The sequence below is a fragment of the Anomaloglossus baeobatrachus genome, chromosome 1 (genome assembly GCF_048569485.1).
Source record: "Anomaloglossus baeobatrachus isolate aAnoBae1 chromosome 1, aAnoBae1.hap1, whole genome shotgun sequence".
Classification (NCBI taxonomy): Eukaryota; Metazoa; Chordata; class Amphibia; order Anura; family Aromobatidae; genus Anomaloglossus; species Anomaloglossus baeobatrachus.
Window position 1 is genome coordinate 310,723,740 of NC_134353.1, and position 22,593 is coordinate 310,746,332.

Genomic DNA, 22,593 nt, shown 5'->3' on the forward strand with positions numbered 1-22,593 from the left:
AGTCTGTAGTGCTGCACAATGGACGTGGGGCTGTGCACTGTAACAGGGCAGCGCTGCCCTCTGGGGGGGCCATGGAGCCCTGCCCTGCTGCACCACCATGGATCAGGCTGGCCCATTCCTGGCTCCTGCCTGCTGCAGGCCTCTGCTGGCCCAGTAGGAGCCGTCGCTGCTGCACAGCCAGTGCGGCCATAGTGAGAGCGGAAAAACAAGCGTATGACTTTAAGAGCAGAGTGCGTGAGTCACCCCTGTGTGTGATGGTAGCGGCCTGCGCTGAGGCTGCGGAGCTGCTCGGCCCGAGAATAGAACGTTCCATTTCCTGTTCCCTGCCTGACAGAGGAGGGTTCCTGCTGGCACGGCTCTAATCAGAGTGCAGCAAGCTATGGCCGTGTGAGGAAACATGGTGGAGGCGGCCGCCGACATGGAAGCATATGTCCTAGAAGACATCCTGGAGGTACGGCTGGGAGCGCGCCTGCTCCGTCCGCTGCAGGCCTCCATTACACCAAATGCCTGCTGTGACCTTTCCATTAACTCATTCCAAGGTGGGGTCTGCGGAGCTGCCCTCCTGCCTGCCCTCATGTGTCCGGAGGCCCAGAGCTCGGCCACCGCTCCCGGGCTGCGGCTCTGGAGGCCTCCACTGTCACTGCATAGCTGGTCACATGGGCACACATGCTGGGAGAGCTTACCCACGCGTCCAGCAGGCTGGGGGCCTATTGGGGGTCACCCAGCTTTCCCAGACTCCTGGGTGTCACCCTGTCCAGCAGGCTGGGGGCCTATTGGGGGTCACCCAGCTTTCCCAGACTCCTGGGTGTCACCCTGTCCAGCAGGCTGGGGGCCTATTGGGGGTCACCCAGCTTTCCCAGACTCCTGGGTGTCACCCTGTCCAGCAGGCTGGGGGCCTATTGGGGGTCATCCAGCTTTCCCAGACTCCTGGGTGTCACCCTGTCCAGCAGGCTGGGGGCCTATTGGGGGTCACCCAGCTTTCCCAGACTCCTGGGTGTCACCCTGTCCAGCAGGCTGGGGGCCTATTGGGGGTCATCCAGCTTTCCCAGACTCCTGGGTGTCACCCTGTCCAGCAGGCTGGGGTCTATTGGGGGTCATCCAGCTTTCCCAGACTCCTGGGTGTCACCCTGTCCAGCAGGCTGGGGGCCTATTGGGGGTCATCCAGCTTTCCCAGACTCCTGGGTGTCACCCTGTCCAGCAGGCTGGGGGCCTATTGGGGGTCATCCAGCTTTCCCAGACTCCTGGGTGTCACCCTGTCCAGCAGGCTGGGGGCCTATTGGGGGTCATCCAGCTTTCCCAGACTCCTGAGTGTTGCATCATCCTCCTTGTTATAGATCTGTATTTGATGGGCCTAATGGGTGTCTCCCAGCTTACCCAGACCTCTGAATATTTTCTCCACTAGTCTGTGGACCCATCCTGCTTTTCCAGACTCCTGAATGTCCCCTTGTCACATATATCTTCATGTAGGCCTATTAGATGTCACCCATTTTTCCCCACACTCCCACTTCTCTGTGGGCCTATTGTATGTGTTCCAGCTTACCCAGACTCCTGACTGTTTTCCACTAGTTTGTGGGTCGATTAGGTGTTACCCCACTTTCCAGACTCCTGAATGTTACCTTATCACATATCTTCCAGCCTGTAGGAATATTAGGTGTCACCCAGCTCTCCCAGACTCCTGAATGTTGCCATCCATTTCTCTCTAGGCCTATTGTATGTCACCCAGCTCTCCCAGACTCCTGAATGTTGCCATCCATTTCTCTCTAGGCCTATTGTATGTCATCCAGCTCTACCAGACTCCTGAATGTTGCCGTCCATTTCTCTCTAGGCCTATTGTGTCACCCAGCTCTCCCAGACTCCTGAATGTTGCCATCCATTTCTCTCTAGGCCTATTGTGTCACCCAGCTCTCCCAGACTCCTGAATGTTGCCGTCCATTTCTCTCTAGGCCTATTGTGTCACCCAGCTCTCCCAGACTCCTGAATGTTGCCATCCATTTCTCTCTAGGCCTATTGTGTCACCCAGCTCTACCAGACTCCTGAATGTTGCCGTCCATTTCTCTCTAGGCCTATTGTATGTCACCCAGCTCTCCCAGACTCCTGAATGTTGCCGTCCATTTCTCTCTAGGCCTATTGTATGTCACCCAGCTCTCCCAGACTCCTGAATGTTGCCATCCATTTCTCTCTAGGCCTATTGTGTCACCCAGCTCTACCAGACTCCTGAATGTTGCCGTCCATTTCTCTCTAGGCCTATTGTATGTCACCCAGCTCTCCCAGACTCCTGAATGTTGCCATCCATTTCTCTCTGGGCCATTTCGTAGGTCTCCCAGCTTTCACTCCTGAATGTTCTGGTTCCTCATATTACAGATATTGTGGGGGTCCCAGAGAACAGATGGTCCCCGTCAGGCCCTCAGTAGCCCTTGGCTGTGTGCTGTGTGCACAGCCCTTGGCTCTGCGTGGAGCTGATGAGGATGGAGATGCTCTGAGCTGTACTACATAAGCAGATGAGTCACCTGATGTTCGGGAGGACCTCTCCCAGGGTCATCAGCGGCGTTAATGGAGAATAATCTGCCTTTAGTCTTCAGCTTTTAGGTTTGATGTCATTACTACTTAGGAAAAGACTAGAAGACCAAATAATGTCTGGAATCTAGCATGGAGCGGCTGCTCACATGAAGGCTGTTCATACATATATATATTTTTTTTTTCTTGCCAGTAATTAAATATGGTATGTACAAACTTGGAAGAAAAAAAAATAAAAATCCAACCCAGCCAGTTTGGGGTTCCCAGATACTGGATCCCCCCACCAGTCTGGGATTGATCACCTGTCCTAAGGATCTTATATACCCGGATAGCCAGCCCAAAACTGCTGCTGCCTGCGTGCTTTTACATTGATTGGTAAATGGATGCTTAATTTTGATGGAAACAGCAGCTTTACCCAGCCGACTGCAAAAGCTCATGACCCGTTGTTTCGTTGCCTCACATATTACACCATCCGCCTTTTTGACTGGGTGTGCAAAATATTGGGCCCATTAAGACAAAAAATAGTCTAAGCTATTGGCAAAAGCAACAACTTACAGGCACTTTTCTCTCCAGCTTTACAAACGTGTGCAGTGGCTCCAGTGACTAATGTCTGATGCAAATGGATGTAAAATGTGTAAGGCAAAGTTCACATGTGCAGTAATCATCAGAACGGATCCAGCAGATATCCGATGGGGGAAAAGCTGTGCAAACAACGTTCTGGTCAGTTTTTAAAGAACGGATTTCAGCTGGATCCGTTTTTTTTTGCTTCCAGGATCAGTTTCAGAAGTAGTGAATAGCAATCTGTTATTGGATCTGTTTTCCATAGACTCCAGTGTTAAAGCGGATCCAGCTAAAATCAGAGATCTAAGTTGTCTGCACGACTCTTGCCACTGGATGTGTTCTGTATGAAGATTACTGGACATGTGAACTCAGTCAGAGTAGGTCAGACGTCGTGATTTAGTAAAAAGCTTTCAACCCCCCCCCCCTTTCCCAACACACTGACAGATGTGGGCCTTAGTGTTAGGCTAGGTTCACATTTCCGTTAAAATGTATCAGTCGCAATCCGCGGCTATGGTAAACTGCATCTGTTTAGCGGATTCCGTTGTGTCCCATAGACTTGTATTGGTGGCGGATTGCGACTGATGACCTTGCGTTGCATCCACTGCATCGCAGTCAGTCGTTTTTTGACTGACCGCCGGGCGGGAGCAACGCAGAATGTAACGTTTTTCTGGCCGGCAAAATTAACGCGCCGCGCAGGAATCCGTCGCCATCCGTCAAGCTTGTAAAGGAGGATGTCTATGGTGCTGGATTCCGTCGTAATCCGTCTTGCGATGGAATCCAGCGCTGGATTCCGTCATGCTCTACTGAGCATGCCCAGCATGTTTGGCACACCCACTGGGCTGTCCCAAACACAAATGGATCATGACTGAGCCGTCAAAAAACGAATGCACAGCGGATGTAACGGACGCAAGGGATCAGTTTTTTCACAGGATTCCTGTGAAAGGAATCCTGTGAAAAACACATCCGTTGCATCAGTTGACATCTAAAAGACAACTGATCCGTCACGTCGCTGACGGACCTGACTGATTTAAAACAATGGAAATGTGAACCTAGCCTTACTCTGCTGTGAATGGCCGAGGCTTGTGCTGCAGATTTTGGCTTTGCAGTGGATTTACTGTATTTTACAACACTGTAATACCTCCACACATTACTGCAGAATGGCCGCCACCAGCTCAGACTACAAGACTGTTGTATTGCGATCTGTCGTCAGCTCCTAGTGGCGGTTGCTGGCCGGCAGAATGTTATCCTGTTGTGTGAAGGAAAGTTAGTTGATTTAATTTCATGATCCAAGATGGCACTCACAAAAATAACACACCACCTACGCGTACAATGATGTTAATAAGCGCTAGCATACTGATAACTTAAGAGGCCTGTAAGGCTGTGTTCCCAGGCCAACCCTATGGATACTGTAGTAGGTGTCCACAAAAGAACCACCAGTTCATCCCATCTGCATTGTCACATTAGTTACCCGCAGTTTCCCCAGCAATGTCTATGATGGCAGGAATAGTGCTGTATGCTGAGCACATCTTGTCACAAGTGATGCAGAGCTGGATGGCGGCTCTTGCTGTGATATGACTTCCTTAAAGATTGGTGCGGGTCCCATACCCAGCATTCAGATGAATGTTAGCTGAATCAGCAGTACCGGAGGGGGGTTAGACCATCATGAATCTAATATTGGGGAATTATCCTACATGTAACTCCTAAATATCAGTAGTGGACAACCCCTTTAAGGCTTGGCCCACATCCGTGCAATGGTTTCCAAAGCGCCCCTGTTGCTTCTAGTAAGTATTGTATTTCCCATGAAATGCAGTACTTTGTTGTTTGTGAACCTGTCAGTGGGGTCTGGCCATACTTTGTGACTTATGCAGGTGTGAGCAGACGCCACAACTTCACAGTATACAGAGAAATCACCCTCCGCTTTAATATTTTGCATACAAGCGCTGAACTTTATACTCCGTTACGTATTAGAAGGAAATGTGAGCAGTGCGTGTATTGTTGCAACATATGAGTGCCTCGTGGTTGCAGAACGTGACATACGCTCAGTCCTTGACTCTGACTATACATTAGTGCGATGGCCGTGCTATTATTTTGGTCCCTGTTTGGCACAACATAAAGCATGGGCAAATGGCAGGAAATTTACTGCCACCTAACTTGTTCGTACGGACTTTTAGTTAGTGTTCTTTCCCTATAGTATCAACCCTTGTAGGACTTTAGCAAAAATGTATACCTTTTTGTACAGGGAACCCCCTCCTGGTTTTGTTTTACAAATACAGATGCAAAATAGTACTGTGAAAGTGACCTATTTACTGTTTGTATTATGTGCCATGTATGTACACTGAACAAGAATCCAAAAAATACAAGCGTAACTCTTGTTTTGCTCCCATTTTTCATAAGCTGAACTCTACAAGTCTTGGATATTTGGGTACACAAAGGCCTTTTTCTTTTATATTCACAAATTTGTCTACTTGTCTAGTGAGCCCTTCTCCTTTACAGGCTTAGGGTATGTCTGCACACTGCAGTTGTCACACAAAAAAGCACTTTCTGGCCGAAAAAGTACATTAAAAAATACATGCGGTGCTTGTCCATTTTCGTTCATTTTCTTCTACGTGTTTTTGGTGTATGCGTAGTCCTTTTTATTTTGTGTGTAAATAGTAATGGGCGGTTTCATAGATACCGAAGGTCGGCGGGTCTAACCAGGTGTTCTTTTTTTTTTTTTGTTTTTTTTTTTTAAAAAAACTATCAAAACCTGGTTCCAGTCTGTAATTGATCGTTGGTATCTGGCTGGATTCTGGCCCCCATATACGTCTATGGCAGGGGTGGGCAATTTTCCCATGGGGCCGCATGAGAAATTGGGATGGTTTTATAGGGCCGGACTAATATAATTAACTCTGTTCTACCCAATATACTACACCACTATACCCCCTCCATATACTACACCTGTAATACACTACATCACTACACCCCCCATTTACTACACCTATAATAAACTACATCACTACACCCCCCCATACTACACCTGTAATATACTACATCACTACACCCCCATATACTACACCTGTAATGTACTACACCACTACACCCCCCTATACTACACCTGTAATATACTACACCACTACACCCTCATATACTACACCTGTAATATACTACATCACTACACCCCTATATACACCTGTAATATACATCACAACACCCCTATATACACCTGTAATATACTACACCCTCATATACTACACCTGTAATATACTACATCACTACACCCCTATATACACCTGTAATATACATCACTACACGCCTATATACACACCTGTAATAAACTACTGTATATCACTACACCCTTATATACTACATCTGTAATATACCACATCACTACACCACTATATACTACACCACTATATACTACACCTGTAAAACTACACCCCCATATACTACACCTGTAAATATACTACATCACTACACCCCTATATACACCTGTAATATACATCACAACACCCCTATATACACCTGTAATATACATCACAACACCCCTATATACACCTGTAATATACATCACAACACCCCTATATACACCTGTAATATACATCACAACACCCCTATATACACCTGTAATATACATCACAACACCCCTATATACACCTGTAATATACATCACAACACCCCTATATACACCTGTAATATACATCACAACACCCCTATATACACCTGTAATATACATCACAACACCTGTAATAAACTACTGTACATCACTACACCCCTATATACTAAATCTGTAATATACCACATCACTACACCACTATATACTACACCACTATATACTACACCACTATATACTACACCTGTAAAACTACACCCCCAGTATTAGTCATCGGTCGTCACAACCCCCCCCCCCCATTGTCCCCTCCTCAGCTTATTAGTCACTACTTACCTCCCTTCTTATTGTCCCCATCCTCAGGCACCTCCGTACAGGCCCCCCGCTGAGCTGCTCCTTCTCTGTACGGGCCCTGGCTGCGCCGCTGCTGTTCTTGTAGGGCCCCCGCCGCGGTTTCTCTCCGTTCGGGCCCCGGCTGCTGCAGCTTCTTCTCCTGCCCGGCGGGAACTTTTAAAATGACGCGCGCCGTACTGATGACATCAGGGCACGTGCGTGTGTCACAGAGAAAGGTGCCGAATAGGGGAGAGATTCTTGCTTTCCGCTGCCTACACTGTGCGGAGCTGCAGGATCTCTCCCTGCCTGGCACGCAGCAGCCAGACTCCACTGCAGCGGCTGAAGACGGGCGGGCCGGTCACAGACAGTAGGCGGGCCGGATGTGGCCCGCGGGCCGCCCCTTGCCCAGGTCTGATCTATGGAGACCAGAATCTGGCTCTTAAAAATGGTGGTACATAGGATAGGTTCTTTGTAGTGAGGCAGCCCGTCTATTTGGCGAGGGCAGCTGTAATCTACTGGCAGATTCCATGTAGAATGCCAAAGAAAAATGATGACTTGATTCATGTCCAGTTTTATTATAAAGACTATATACACTTCTGTATTGTTACTATCAATCCTATGTAGCTGGCTATTCTTTATTGTAAGAGCTATAACATGACATCTTTTGTGTAATTAAAGGCAATTATAGAAAATGTAATTTGGTTGCTCTGTACTGCCAGTTTGGCCTTTATAATCTACGTTGTGGAGCTACTTCACAGGGATTGGGAACCAAACATACTTGATTTATAGATTGTGGTGGGCTGACTTCAGCTGATGGAGCTGGCATGCTGTACTTACCAAGGCTCCGGCACGGCTAATACGCTGCTCATTCTACTTCCAGGGCCGCTCACTAGCCTCATCCATATGCACTGCTCACCCTGCCCACCGCGTCTGTGATTGGTTGCAGTAAGACGCGCCCCCACCCTGAGTGACGGTCTGACTGCGATCACAGGCACAGTTTGCAGGGCAGTATCGTGCTGCAAAACTAAACAATACCCAGCACAGATAAAGCATACGGCACAAGGCTGCAGCCCCCAGCAGTGTGCTTACCTTGTTTCACAAAATAAGAGGAACCGCGTGTTTTTTTTTTTGTTTTTTTTTTTTTGTTTAAATAATTTTTTTTAGAGTTCTCTTCATGAATGAATCCCGGATTTCACTGTGGGCAGGTGGCAGACTTAGTGTATGGCATCGTGTGGGTGAGCGGTTTGCCTTGTCAGCAATGTGAATCCATTGTCCTATGGTGGTGGTGTGGTTATGTTATGGGCAGGCGTATGTTATGGACAATGAACACAGGTGCATTTTATTGATGCCATTTTGAATGCACAGATCCCATGAGATCCTGAGGCCCATTGTTGTACCATTGACCCACGACCATCACCTCATGTTGCAGCATAACACATGATAAAAAACATTGCCATTAACCTGCAGATATGTGGGTTAATCTGCAGGGTAATAGCATCCTGAACCTGCCTGGCACCTGCACATTAAACCCTGTTTCCCGGTATGAAATTAATTTAAATCCTCCTGGCAGTGTTAGTTTATGGGGGCGGCGCTGGTGCGGGTTCAGTCACCACTCTGTGTATGGATAGCAGTTGTATCCGTGCTCCCTGCACTGACTGACAGCTGGCACTAATGCTAAATGTCTGTCAGTCAGTGTGCAGGGCTTGGTTACCCTGATTTGGCGGATGCGGCGAACTCCCGTACAGTGTATACGGTACAATGACAGCGCTGAAACTTCCGAGGTCACATGCTCTGGACACATGACAGCATGTGACCGGCACTTGTCGCACTGCCACTGTACTGTATACACTGTACTGGCGTGCGCCGCATCAGCCAAACTGGCGAAAAGCCGGATGTGTGCAACCAGGCTTACAGCAGCTTCAATCCATGTGCAGAGCGGTGACTGAACCGGTGCGGCCCCATGAATGAAACTAGAAAGCTGCCAGTAGGATTAAAGTTCTTTTCCTCCTGGCAGTGGGGTATAATGTGCAGACACCAGGCAGGTTTACAATGCTTTTAACCTACAGATTAACCATATATTTGCAGATTAATAGCATGTTTCCATGTGTCAGGTTCTCTTTTAGTGTATATAATGTGCCAGGGAGGGCTCCGCAGTGCAAATGCCTTATGGCCAAACATGCCAGTGGGCAGGGGTGAATGATCAATGAAGTCTGCCTGTAGGCCGGTGTCCCAATTTCGATTACCGCGTGAGTTTCACGGTGCATCACAGACTTGCAATCTGCTCACAGGAGCGGGTCGGTTGCATATGTATCTGTGTAACCCGCTCCTGTGAGCAGTGTGTGAGTCCGTGACAGGTGATGCACCGTGAAACTCACGCGTGGGACACCGGCCTAACATTCAATGTGGGAGTGGTTTTGGCCTCTTGCAGCTGAAGCACCATGGGACCAAAACCATTAAGTGAGTCTGTCACAGCTTTCTGTGTACATTGTGTATAGGCAGAAAGCTGCCAATCAGTGGTGGGGACGTGGATATATAACCAGGGCTGTGGAGTCGGTAAGCCAAACCTTCGACTCCGACTCCGACTCCTCAAATTCTCTTGCACCGACTCCGACTCCGGCTCCGACTCCGACTCCGGCTCCGACTCCGACTCCGACTCCTACATATATTGCTTATAGTTAGGTGAAAAATTTATTGTAGTACATGAATATGTGTATGTGAACATCAGACATTTAATAATTTTTATGATACAATAATCAAGATATTTGGATAGAACATAAAATATATTTATTGGAATACAACTTTAGAACACAAAAAACTGTAATAAATTGTAAATATGTAATACACTATGTAATATACAGTAGATTACATATATATCTTGTGTGTGTGTATATACACTGTATATATATATATATATATTATATATATTACATATTTACAATTTATTAGTTTTTTTGTGTTCTAAAGTTGTATTCCAATAAATATTTTATGTTCTATCCAAATATCTTGATTATTGTATCATAAAAACAATTAAATGTCTGATGTTCACATTGTACTACAATAAATTTTTCACTTAAATATAAGCATTATACTAAATGTTGTTATTTAGTAAAATATTCAGCACATTCTGCATTGCACTCCTGTCCCCAATTTATTATATATTTTAGGAGTCGGAGTCGGTGCATTTTATACCGACTCCGACTCCGACTCCACCAAAATGAGCTCCGACTCCGACTCCGACTCCACGACTCCGACTCCGACTCCACAGCCCTGTATATAACGCTTAAATATGGAGGACTACTAGTCCTCTTGATGATCTCAGTGATTTTATCAGTAAACTACGGCAAGGAGCCCAGTAACCGACTCATTGCTGAAAGTAGGGTCTCTACACCTACATTATACTGGTGACAGGTTGCCCTGTCATAACTGGAGAAGCGCCTGTGCTTGTACTCGTGTAAACAGTTTTCTCGGCTTCACTCCATTAGGGGCTTGTATCTGAACCCCGGACTGGCAGTGCGTAGATGCTCCCCGGTGGAGCCTAAAGGCCCTGAAGCACCTTAGACTGCTGGCCGGTGGTGGCATCCCAGCTCTTCCCTGACAGATGAGGAGAGAAGGATCTGGCCTGCTGATTGTCAGCCTATCCCAGCTTTTATTTTCCCTGGAGAAAAGTTCTCTAAGGGCATGTGCACGACAAAATGACTGTTCGAAGCATGTTTTTCTGCACCAAAGACCAAATTGTAGTCAGGAATAATGTCTTAAAGTATCCACATTTATAATTGCAATCTGCCCCCCCACACACATTCATTGGAATGAGTGAAAAATGTTGAAATTTCCATTCTGCAGATATAAAACCGCTTCTACTCTCAAGGAGAACGTATGCAGCATGTGCATGAGATTTAGAAATCACAGACCCTTAAAGAGCAGAGGATCTCTTGGCCAAGCATTATCGTTTATGGTTTAGTCCAGACAGATGGTTGTTGGGCAAGCGATCTTTTGGCCGACCGCTTTCTAATGTGTATGGTGCCCTAAAACTTTATCTGTGACTTCCTTTCCAGTAGAGACGGTCACCAGACACAGTAGTGTAGCAGGCGGTGTTGAGTCCAGCTAAAAAGCCGGATACTGGCAGAATGGAGATCCTAGTCTAGTGATCTATATTGATCTATATTTTACACTTTATTCTTCATTGAAGCTTTAAAGGTGTAGTCCACTACAAAGCATAGTGGCCACATTGGTGTAAGGCTGAAATAGAAGGCTTTTTCTAAATACCTTCTGTTGTCAATTCAGCCCATAAGCGGCGCCATCGCTGTCCACTCATTCACACACCCCCCCCCCCGCCCAAATCATGTGACCCGGGCTGCAGTGACCTCTGATGTCCGGTGAGGTCACATCAACTTGCAGATTTGAAAGTTGATCCGGCATCGCTGAGGCGGGCCCCACTCTCCATGAGCGACTGGGCTGTGGGTGTAGTTTCACCGCACGTCACAGCCCAGCATTGCTCATGCTTGCGGCACGAGAGAACGTGTGAGATGATGGGCTGTGACGTGTGAGGACACGCCGCCCATAGCCCAGTCACTTACGGAGACTGCGTCCCGCCTCAGTGATGCCAGGTTAACGTCCAATTCCGGAAGATGACGTGACCTCACCGGACATCTGAGGTCGCATGATGGGGGTGAGTGGACAGCGATCACGCAGATCACAGGCAGAACTGACAAATTAAAGTATTTAGAAAAAGCCTTCTGTCACAGCTTTACACCGATGTGGCCACTATGCTTGGTAGTGGAACACCCCTTTAATGTATGACCAGAAGGGTGAAACAGAGCTCGGCCCTACTGAATCTGTTTCACTAATTGGCACATACCGGTAAATTCAGACCATGTTGGATTTCTGAACCATACAACGCTTGAAATGTCAGGTCAGTGTTTCCACCTTATATATCCTAACAGGTGCTTTGTGAAAAGGTCACCCTAAGTAGCTGCAGGTAGAGATATGGGAATAGATTTGCAGGACTCCAGTTTATCGGCCGGGTCAGTAATGTGAACGGGAGGCCCGCAAAGCTCCTTATCTCCCGGCATTACCGGCTGCTTGATTAGCAGCGTCATCATTGCTGCAACACACACACACACACACACACACACACACACACACACACACACACACACACACACCAGCCTAGCTAAGTGTCTTGAATATCCGGAATTAAAGGGGCTGGCACGTCTCCTGTCCAGCGGTCTTAGATTGCTGACCTGGCAGATGGACCGGAATTCTGTGAATTGATTTGGCAATCACGAGCTCCAGCAGTCAGTGTTTCCTTCAGGTACCATTCACTGTAATGGAGCATTAGATAATTGGTGGACGTTATTGGAAATGCTCGCTGCCCGTTATCTGCTGGTGTAAACACCGCTGCCATCATTCGTGAAACAATCAAAACGCTTGTTCTTGAGGTTATTGGATTATTTATGCCAGGGAACGTTTGTTCTACTCCCTGCTGGTATAAATGGGCCAATAAGGGCCAAATGACTTGTATAGTCTGGCCCTGCTAGTAAGTGGTGCATTGGCTGGCTGAAGTCTGCATGTCTAAATGCACCATTAGCTTGGATGGCCTTGATCTGCATTCTTTCATTTTATTGATCAGTGTAACAGAAACGTGGTCATTATTGGGGAAGAAAAGTATTGATTTCTAGCATACTCAGCTTAAAGGGGTTCTCTGGGTTAGGGGCATGCTCTCACTTTACAGTATGTAGTAATCCGATCAGAGGGCTGATGTGGAGCTTTGTTTGGGATCAGCAAATCCATATGCATGCATCAGCCTTCACAGTCAGTGTATGTGTGAGCTGTGTACAAGTACATGATTGTGCATGCTAAAGATTTAAATTATTGTGGAAGATATACAGTATACTGTATTTTTTCGGACTATAAGACGCACCCTCGTTTTAGAGGAGGAAAATAGGAAAATAACACTTTAAGCAAAAAAAATATGGTAATGACACACTGTTATGGGGCGAGGATCTGCTGCTGACACTGTTATGGGGGTAATGTCCCCAAATTCTCTACTAAGGTACCCCATCCTGGTAATGATCCTCCTGCCTTGTATATGATCCTGCTCATATACCCCCATCCTGCTCATATACCCCCATCCTGCTCATATACCCCCATCCTGCTCATATACCCCCATCCTGCTCATATACCCCCATCCTGCTCATATTCCCCCATCCTGTTCATATACCCCCATCCTATTGATATTCCCCCATGCATCCTGCTCATATTCCCCCATCCATCCTGCTCATATACTCCCATCCTGCTATATGCCCCCATCGTGCTCATATACCATCCTGGTATATGGCCTGTATCCTATAGCACAGAGAATAAAAAAATAAACGTTTATACTCACCTGTTCCTCACTCCCTCCAGCACGATCATCTTCCTCTCTGGCACGCTGACCTGTGTGTGTGGAGCCGTCCCCCTGCAGCACGCGATGTCTTCCTGTCTGTGCCGATCAGCTGACCGGAACAGACAGGAAGACATCGCATGCTGCAGGGGAACGGCTCCACACACTGGGACGGGTGAGTGTACAGGCTGTTTACTATGCGCGCACCCAGCCGCCCATCACCCCGCCCACCTGTCAGTGCCGGCTTCTGCGCTGAGAGATGGGCGTTAGGATGGGCATGCATATGTAATGAGCGGGCCCACGTGGTCACGGCAGGCTGCTACAGCCTGCTCGTGCCCCCGATGACCCGCTCCAACGCAACACCCTCATTCCCGGCTGCAGCCCTATAGTCAGACCATAAGACGCACCCCCAACTTTCCCCCAACATTTGGGGGGAAAAAAGTGCGTCTTATGGTCCGAAAAATACGGTATAAAGTGGTCAATGCTCAGCACCTGCTCATAAAGGAAGATCTAACGTTGGTGTTTTGAGCTGCATTCACTCATTGAATTTGCTGTGCTTTTTATTTACAGTGTTTATTTTTTATAATTGTTCCAAAAGTTTTTCTTGGAATTATTTTGGGACAATCACAGCTCGAACTGCACCACAGCTGTAATGTATGAGTGCAGCATTATAGGTGTTAATCAGTCTTGCTTTACATTTATCCTTAAATGTATCCTGGTCTGAAGGATAAGCATTGCACTTATTTGATCCATCATGGTTATTTGGTAAAAGGGGTTGTCCCTATGTTTGCCTTCAGTAAAATAACACCCTATACTCACCATTAATGCCGTTTGAGCAGTATTGACACTGGCTCTCCCAGGGATGGCGTGACATTGTCATGACATCTCTACGGCTAATCAGCACTGTTCACTCTCCTCTGGACATAATTGTTCATGTGCATAAGCATCTGGAGGAAGTGAGAGAACCGATGCGGATGACTTCCTCCAGATGTATGTGATTTGTCAGAAGGAGGAGAGTGAAGCCAGCTCTGAGTTGCCTGCAGGGATCATGTGACATATCACACAATCCCCGGGAGAGGCACTGCTGACACCGCTGGAACAACGATGTGTGCAGCAGAGATTAGTATGTGTTATCTTATTGGGGGCAAACATAGAAACTGAGAAGGGGTTGTCTAAGCAGTGGACAGCAGCTTTTCATAGTTTGGGGGCAGAAAAACCTGATGATTCAGGCCGCTCGTGTGGAGCTGTCCCTCAGCATTGCTCTGACCAAAGCAATTTCTCTATAGAATGGCTGCTCAATCATTATTCTTTATGTTGAGCAGTATGCCAAGAGAGTAATGGGCATTTTTTTTTCTTATGAAAGAAAAAAATGATTTCTATTTGTCAATGCTCCTGTAGTGGTGAGGATACAGGGAAGTGGGCTCTGGCATAGTGGTACCATGCCGTAAGATGGTAGTTAGCACAGGCACATTGTATGGTAGCTGCCCTGCAGCATGCTAATCTGAACCCTCGGATATTTGTGCAGTGTCATTCACATGACTGATCGCTGAATGGTGCAGGAATCAGTGCTACTGGCCATACTGAGGTTTAGTGACGAGCATGTGCAGCCCTCGATTAGATGAAAGGAAGAGCTGTTTGCACCATCCTGTCATGGGTAAATGACTCCTTAGGCTAGGTTCACATTTCCGTTAAATTGTATCAGTCACAATCCACGGTTCTGGTAAACACCGAAATCTGTTAGCGGATTCCGTTGTGTCCCATAGACTTGTATTAGTGGCGGATTGCGACTACCTTGCGTTGCATCCGCTGCTGTTTTTGGACTGACCGCCGGGCGGAAACAATGCAGATTGTAACGTTTTTCAGGCCATCAAAATTAACGCACCGCGCAGGAATTCGTCAAGCTTGTAATATTTGTCTATGGCGCTGGATTCCGTCATGCTCTACTGAGCATGCCCAGCATGTTTGGCACACCCACTGGGCTGTCCCAAACACAAACTGATCATGACTGATCCGTCAAAAAAACGGACGTAACGGATCAGTAGTTTTTCCACAGGATTCCTGTGAAAGGATTCCTGTGAAAAACACATCCAATGCGTCAGTTGACATCTAAAAAAAACGACTGATCCGTTGCTGACGGACCTGACGGATTTAAAACGGAAATGTGAACCTAGCCTTAATGGCAGACATGCAGTTGGCATTATGCTGTGTCAGTGGCTCTAGCTTACATCTGAAAAACGGGATTTGGAAGTTTGCACCGATGGGGCCGTTGACGTCAATGATGTAGGCGGTGTCACTGTTCCATCGGGCATCATTTTTGACGGTATCTGCCTATTTGAGGCTGCAGTAAAGTTGTCAACAATGTTTTGTTGCATTCCTGAAATAGATGAATTTTGGCAAAAATGAAGTGAGGGCCCATTAGCTTCCATTCATCTAAAGCATTGTGCTGCTAAAAGCTTGGAAAAAAATCACCAAGTTTTGAGCCTTTTGGCGTTCTCGCACCATTTTTGCCCAGCTCTGACTGGAAGGAGAAACTCCTGCTTCTCAAATTCATGGGGAGGCGTTCCTTAACCCCCACAAATATTACTCCAGTCCCCAACTGTAGTTGGATTGAAGCAAGGCACACTCCATTTTCTAGACGTGCCGGATTCATTAACAGGCGAGCAGATCTGAATCGGGAGTGTGTTTAGGTAGTGTCTGCATCATTAAAGGCAAGGGCCCTTTCACCACAAACCTTTTTAATGCTGTTTTTCAGGGCTTCGTGACGCCCCTGGACAGTTGGGGAAAGCGTAATGTCGCCATACTATAACTTGTACATCTCCATGACTATTGCTGGTGCCACCAGCAGCTCGTGATTTTCGCACTGCTTCATCCCGCCTTGTAATGCCCAGTCATGCCCACCATATCTTCCACTGGTGAAGGCTGGCATGCTGAAAACAGCCCAACTACAGATGGAATAAATGGCCCCATATGTTTTGTGCTGGATGGAAACGTCATAAATGGTCACAATAATATAACCTGCATCCTATATACCCAGTAGTAACTGTTTGTGTAGGTGTATAGCTTAAAATAAGAGTTGCGCATGTCATAAATAAGGGACACACAACACATTTTTTGTTCGGAAGTCGTTGGCTGATTGTGGAGATATTTTTCGGATACTAGGACAATGGGTCCATTGTAATTGAGGGTTCCCCCAATATCCGATATTGGAAAGCTGGTGTCCCCCCTATGGGCTGGAGGGATGAATTCTGACTTTAGGAACCTTAGACCTCTCCTGCAGCCGTTGTTTTTCTGTGGTTTAGTATACTTTTAGCTTTTCTAATTGTTTTCTTTTCATACAGGTGGAGTCTTTCATTTTGGACCAAGATGATTTGGAGAACCCAATGCTGGAGACGGCATCCAAGCTCCTTTTATCGGGCACAGCCGATGGAACAGACTTAAGAACAGTAGATCCTGAGACGCAGGCGAGGTTAGAGGCACTCCTAGAAGCTGCAGGTACGGACAGCAGACCTTTCTATTGCTTCACATTGGATTCTTAGATTGGGGCTCTTGTTTGTAAGTCTTCATTTCACACTGATGTGAAAGCTGTGGTTAAAGGGACACTGCAGCTTTTTACACTTTTTTTTTTTTTCCCCCTTTAATCCCCTTTGATGCCAATCAGTGATGATTGCATTAATATACTTACCGGTGCTATCTTCGGCTATTTGCAGCTCTTCTCCAATTCTCTCCTGCATCATGTGACCACATTTGGGACTAGCCGCCTCTCAGCGTTTGTGGGGATGGAAAGTCACTTTCTCATAGTCTGAGACTCCTACCGAGGCTCTCATAGACTTACCTTAATGGGAACCTGTCAGCGGTTTTGGGGCCTATAAGCTGCGGCCACCACCAGTGGGCTATTATATACAACATGTTCGAATGGTGTATATAAGAGCTCAGGCCGCTGTGTAGAACGTAAAAATCACTTTATAATACTCACCTAAAACTGTCGTTGTGGTGGAGTTGGGCCATATGGGCTTCTCTGTTCTCTGGTGCTGGCGCCTCCTCTTTCGGCCATCTTCGTCCTCCTTCTGAAGCCTGTATGCATGACACTTCCTACGTCATACACACTCGCCGGGCCTGTGCAGGCACACTACAATACCTTGATCTGCCATGCTCAGGGCAGATCAAAGTGCGCATGGGCAGGACCTCAGTGCTGGCGAGTGTGGATGACGTAGGACGCATCATGCACCCTGGCTTCAGAAGAAGGAGGATGAAGATGGCTGAAAGAGGAGGCGCCAGCACCAGAGAACGAAGACGCCCATATGGCCCAACTCAACCGCAGCAACCGTTTAGGTGAGTATTATAAAGTGTTTTTTATGTTGTACACAGTGGCCTGGGCTCTTATATACAGCATGTTAGAATGCTGTATATAAGAGCCCACTAATGGTGGCCACAGATTATAGGCCCCATATCTGGTGACAGGTTTCCCTTAAGGGAGGAATGAACACTGCTTGGAGTGAGCCAGCAAGAAAAAGCCGCAGTCATGTGATGCAGGAGAGGGAGCGTAGCAGTGCTGGAAACTGACGGCAGTGAGCGGTAAGTATTCGAATGCTCACATTTCATGAACATTGCTGACCGCTAACAAAGGGCCACTCCAGCTTGTAGGTTTGTTTTCTCCCCTTAAGGTCCCCCTCTAAGACAGTACTGTATGGTGATTGTGGGGGCAGCATGCATTAATGCGATGTCAGAACTGCTGAGATGGATTAAAGGGGACCTGTAAGCTGATCCATGCTGCCACCAGTGACAAAGCCACATGGTTAACTATTTGTGCAAGTGGGTGCCTGGCAGCTTTTCCCTGCTCGCTCCCTTGGACGGGTATGCTTTTATCCATATACGCACAGTTCTCAGTCACTGTCGGCAGGTGGGAAGAAGCCGCCAGGGATCCGCCTGGCCGACTTGTCACACTAGCGGCTTGGTGCTCAGCTGTTTGTAAAGCACCACTCTGGCGTTTTTTTTTTTTCCTTTCATTAGTGGAGTAGCACTTTAAATCTGTCCTCTGACCCAGGTCTTAGGCTATGTGCCCACGGGGACAGTGTCCTGCGGATATATCCGCACGACATTCCGCAGGTGCTTCCAGGAAACAGCACCACAACTTTTGTCTGTTTCCATGCTGCGGAATGTCCTGCGGATATGGTGCGGGCATTCTGCATTGAGGATACAGTACCATGGCTTCGGCACTGCATCCTCAATGCAGAACAAGTGCTGCCGTGATCGGGGCGTTCATATTACTTACCTCCATCATGCAGCACCTCGTTTTCCAGCGGCCGGGTCACTGTCAGGCAGCGTCTGGTTCACTGTGCTGGAGGTGGGTAGGCCTGAACTAGCTCCGGCTGTCACATGACCGGAGCTCGTGCAGGCCCCGCCCACCTCTTCCTTCCTGTACCTGGCTGGATCCACCGCGCTGCTGTAGACCGGACGGAGAAGTGACTCTGGTCTCTATCAAGGCAGGTGAGTATATGAGACCCTGCGGAGAAATCCGCAACAATAATTGACATGCTGCAGATTTTTCCGCACGAAAATCCGCACTATTTCCGCTGTGGAAAAATCCGCAGCGTGGCCACAGCATTTCCCAAATGCCATAGAAATGGCTGGGGAGTAGCTGTGCTGCAGATTTCTGGAAAATCCGCGGCAAAATCCGCACATTTTCCGCAGCGTGGGCACATAGCCTTATACTCACTCTGCAGTGTCGTCACCCTTTTTTGCCCTTCAGTCCATCGGTGCTATCTTGTGACCGTAACTTTTATATCTGGACAGAAGTTGTCAGAGGCTCTCATTGCAAGTCTATTCGAGCCGAGCTAAAACAAGGCTCTCATAGACTTGCATTGAGTTGTGACCTCCGGCATGCTCCATGAACCACTGGAACTGCACAAACTGCCCAGGAGCGGCGCTGATAATAGATGAAGATGCCGGAGGGTGAGTATAAGACCAGTGGCAGGGGACTTAGATTTAAAGTACTACTTCAGTGGTGGAATAAATACTTAAAATAAATTAAAAAAACAAACCAAAACACTGGAGTGGTGCTTTAGAAGTTTTTTCCCTCTGAAATGCTGCGGTGTTTCAGAGTAGAATCTATCCGGCTAAGATGAAACGGTGAGTGGCTCATACACACTGCCCTCAGTTTGGGCAACGGATCAGCTCACAGGATCCCTTTAAGGCATTTGGCAAATCACATGAAGATGTGTGAATGCAGACTTCATATTGGTACTGGTTGTGTGGTGGTGTTTCCCCCCCCCCCCCTCTCTTCTCTCCCCACTTAAAGGGGTTGTCCTGGAAAAAAGTATTACTGGCATTGTCCAACAGGACAATTAACGTGCAGATGTAGGGTTAATAGTATGATGTGCAGTCGCAGTACTGAAGTGCAGCACCCGGAAGAAAATTAACTTTATTCCTTCTGGGAGCTGCCAGCTTTCAGTCATACAGGGGTGCCCTACCGGGTGCCACTTTCAGAGAACAGCGGCCACACAGCTTCCTAAGGCGGCTGACCTGCGGATTAACCCCAGATTTGCAAGTTGTTGGCCTTACCTCACATGAGATTCCCTGTGAACTTCTCTGTTGGATCGCACAAAAACAACCATTTTCAGTTTGCTTAGTGAAAGAAAGATTCTTCTGTGTGCTGTGTCCAGGCATTACGGTTACATGTTTATGGCGCCCCCTTAAATGCTCTCCTGTTGGTCAGGGCTGGGTATAAGAAGCCACTTCTAGTACTGCTCATAGTCGACCTGCCTAATTACCGACATTAGTCCCCTGTCCTAGAAGATTGGACATTGGACGTTCTGAGCCACAAAACCATTTTGTAACTGTAATACATACACAGCAGTATAAATGACGGCAAGTTCCAATCCTGTCTGGTGTGATGTAACAGAATATTTACAGAACAACCCCTTTAAGCCAGATCCTGGTGTTTTTTCACCTTGTAGAGACACCTGAATAGCTTCCTTGTGTTGTGTAAGGCAGCTGTTGCTGGTTTCCCTCCTAGTGTCATCTTTCATAGGCTATTTTCGGTGTGTGATGGTCTCCACCGCTGTGGCCTCCTCAGCCATGTTTGTTTGCTTTGTGTCATTTCCTGGTTTTTTGCTTTCACTTTCTGACATAAGTTGTTTTTTTTTTGTTTTTTTTTCTCCTTTTGGAAAGTGACTATTTATGAATGAAGGCCTAGTGTGAGAATGTACTCGCGGGTTATGTGTGGGCACTTATCCATGGAGAAACCTAAGGAACTTCACTATACATTGCTTATTGTGGGCTTTGGTTACAGCCTGCATTCTGTTGTATTCTCGCTCTACTCAATCTGCTCAGATTGTAATTTTTGGAAAATCAGAATTGCATCCATCAGGAAGATGTCCTTCCTTCATATTATATCCCCAGTTTCCATACAATCCACAAATGTTTCAGGATTCTCAGAATTCCATCAAATCCCCCCCCCCCCCGTTTAGCAATTTTCTAATGCTGAACTATGAATGCAGATTGTAACTAATAAGCCAGCACAAGAGAAGTGATGTATTTCCAAAGCTACTTAAACATTAAAGGGAACCTTTCTGGTGCAATATGCATTCAGAACCACAAGCCGTTCCCAGTTCTGGGTGCATATTGCTAATCCCTGCCTAATCGTCCCTGTATACACTAGCATAGATAAAGGGATCTTTAGAAAAAGTATTTGTAAAGATCTTTTATCGCAGGGGTCGGGAACCTATGGCTCGCGAGCCAGATATGGCTCTTTTGATGGCCGTATCTGGCTCGCAGACAGGGCTCCTACCTGTCTATGGGAAGGATCAGGGCCGGCGCCAGCACCCGGCTACTCAGGGGGGCCCGGTGGCCGTGCTGTCACCGCCCCCCGCCGAGGATCGAGCTTTCAATTGCATCGGCATCGCAGGTGCCGATACAATTGAGAGCAATGATGAGAGAGTGAGCGGCGCGCTCTCTTATCATTCTCCCCGCTGTGACTGTCGGCGTTCTTCTGACAGCTCTGCAGCGAGCGCGGTGACGTCATCACTGCGCGCCTGCAGAGAGGTCAGCGAGCGACAGCAATGGACGATGCGCCGAGGAGACCGGATCAGCGGGGGAACGAGAAGTGAGCCGCCCCTCTACTGACACTGGGCTCCCCTGACTCACAGGCCGGCCACTACACAGCGGCACTAGTACACATAGGGGCCCGGCAGCTGCTCTGCGTCTATGTGTAGTGCTGCTGTGTAGTGGCCGAACTGTGAGTCAGGGGAGCCCAGTGTCAGTAGAGGGGCCCCTGACCTGGAGAGGCCACCAGCCATGTCTGAGCTGCAGGAGTGCTAGTCCTGACCTGCACAGCAGACGGAATCTCCATCCTGCAGGACCTGCGATGATGTCACGCCCATGTGACTGTGTGGGAGGAGACACAGGATGCCGGGCAGAAAGCAAGATACTGAATCCTGAAGGAGATTTGGACACATGACTGGTAATAAGAAAAGAGGGGACATGAGGGTGAGGGGGGCTGCAGGGTGAGGGGCATATGAGGGCTGCAGACTGTGACAGAAGCATGTGAAGGGGTGCAGAGTGTTTGAGAGGGGTAAGTTGGGGTACAGGCAGGGTGAGATGTGAGCAGGGTGTGTGAGATATGGGGGTGTATTGTGTGATATGGGGGTGCAGGCTGTATGGGGAGCAGGGTATGCGACATATGGGGGTGTAGTGTGTGGGATATGGGGGGTGCAGGCCGTATGGGGAGCAGTATGTGTGTGTGTGTGATATGGGGGGTGCAGGCTGTATGGGAAGCAGGGTGTGAGAGATATGGGGGTGTAGGCTGTATGGAAAGCAGGGTGTGTGAGATATGGGGGTGTAGTGTGTGTGATATGGGGGTGCAGGCTGTATGGGGAGCAGGGTATGCGACATATGGGGGTGTAGTGTGTGGGATATGGGGGGTGCAGGCTGTATGGGGAGCAGTGTGTGTGTGTGTGTGTGTGTGATATGGGGGGTGCAGGCTGTATGGGGAGCAGTGTGTGTGATATGGGGGGGGGTGCAGGCTGTATGGGAAGCAGGGTATGTGACATATGGGGGTGTAGTGTGTGAGATCTGGGGGGTGCAGGCTGTATGGGAAGCAGTGTGTGGGATATGGGGGGTGCAGGCTGTATGGGGAGCAGTGTGTGTGTGTGTGTGTGATATGGGGGGTGCAGGCTGTATGGGAAGCAGGGTGTCTGGGCCACTGACAGATACAATTGCT

General features: G+C 47.9%; 1 protein-coding gene across 5 annotated transcripts in view; it reads left to right on the forward strand.

Annotated features, from left to right (window-relative positions):
- ANKRD17 (ankyrin repeat domain 17) overlaps positions 1-22,593 on the forward strand; it is a 220,266-nt gene that overhangs the window by 59,320 nt on the left and 138,353 nt on the right. For 4 of the 5 annotated variants that reach the window (XM_075351211.1, XM_075351215.1, XM_075351226.1 and 1 more), the window contains exon 3: positions 16,715-16,868. In XM_075351211.1, the coding sequence (XP_075207326.1) occupies positions 16,715-16,868 (154 nt within the window). Of the gene's footprint in view, positions 1-246; positions 452-16,714; positions 16,869-22,593 lie in introns of those variants that run through there. The other variant, XM_075351233.1, reaches the window with a different exon arrangement.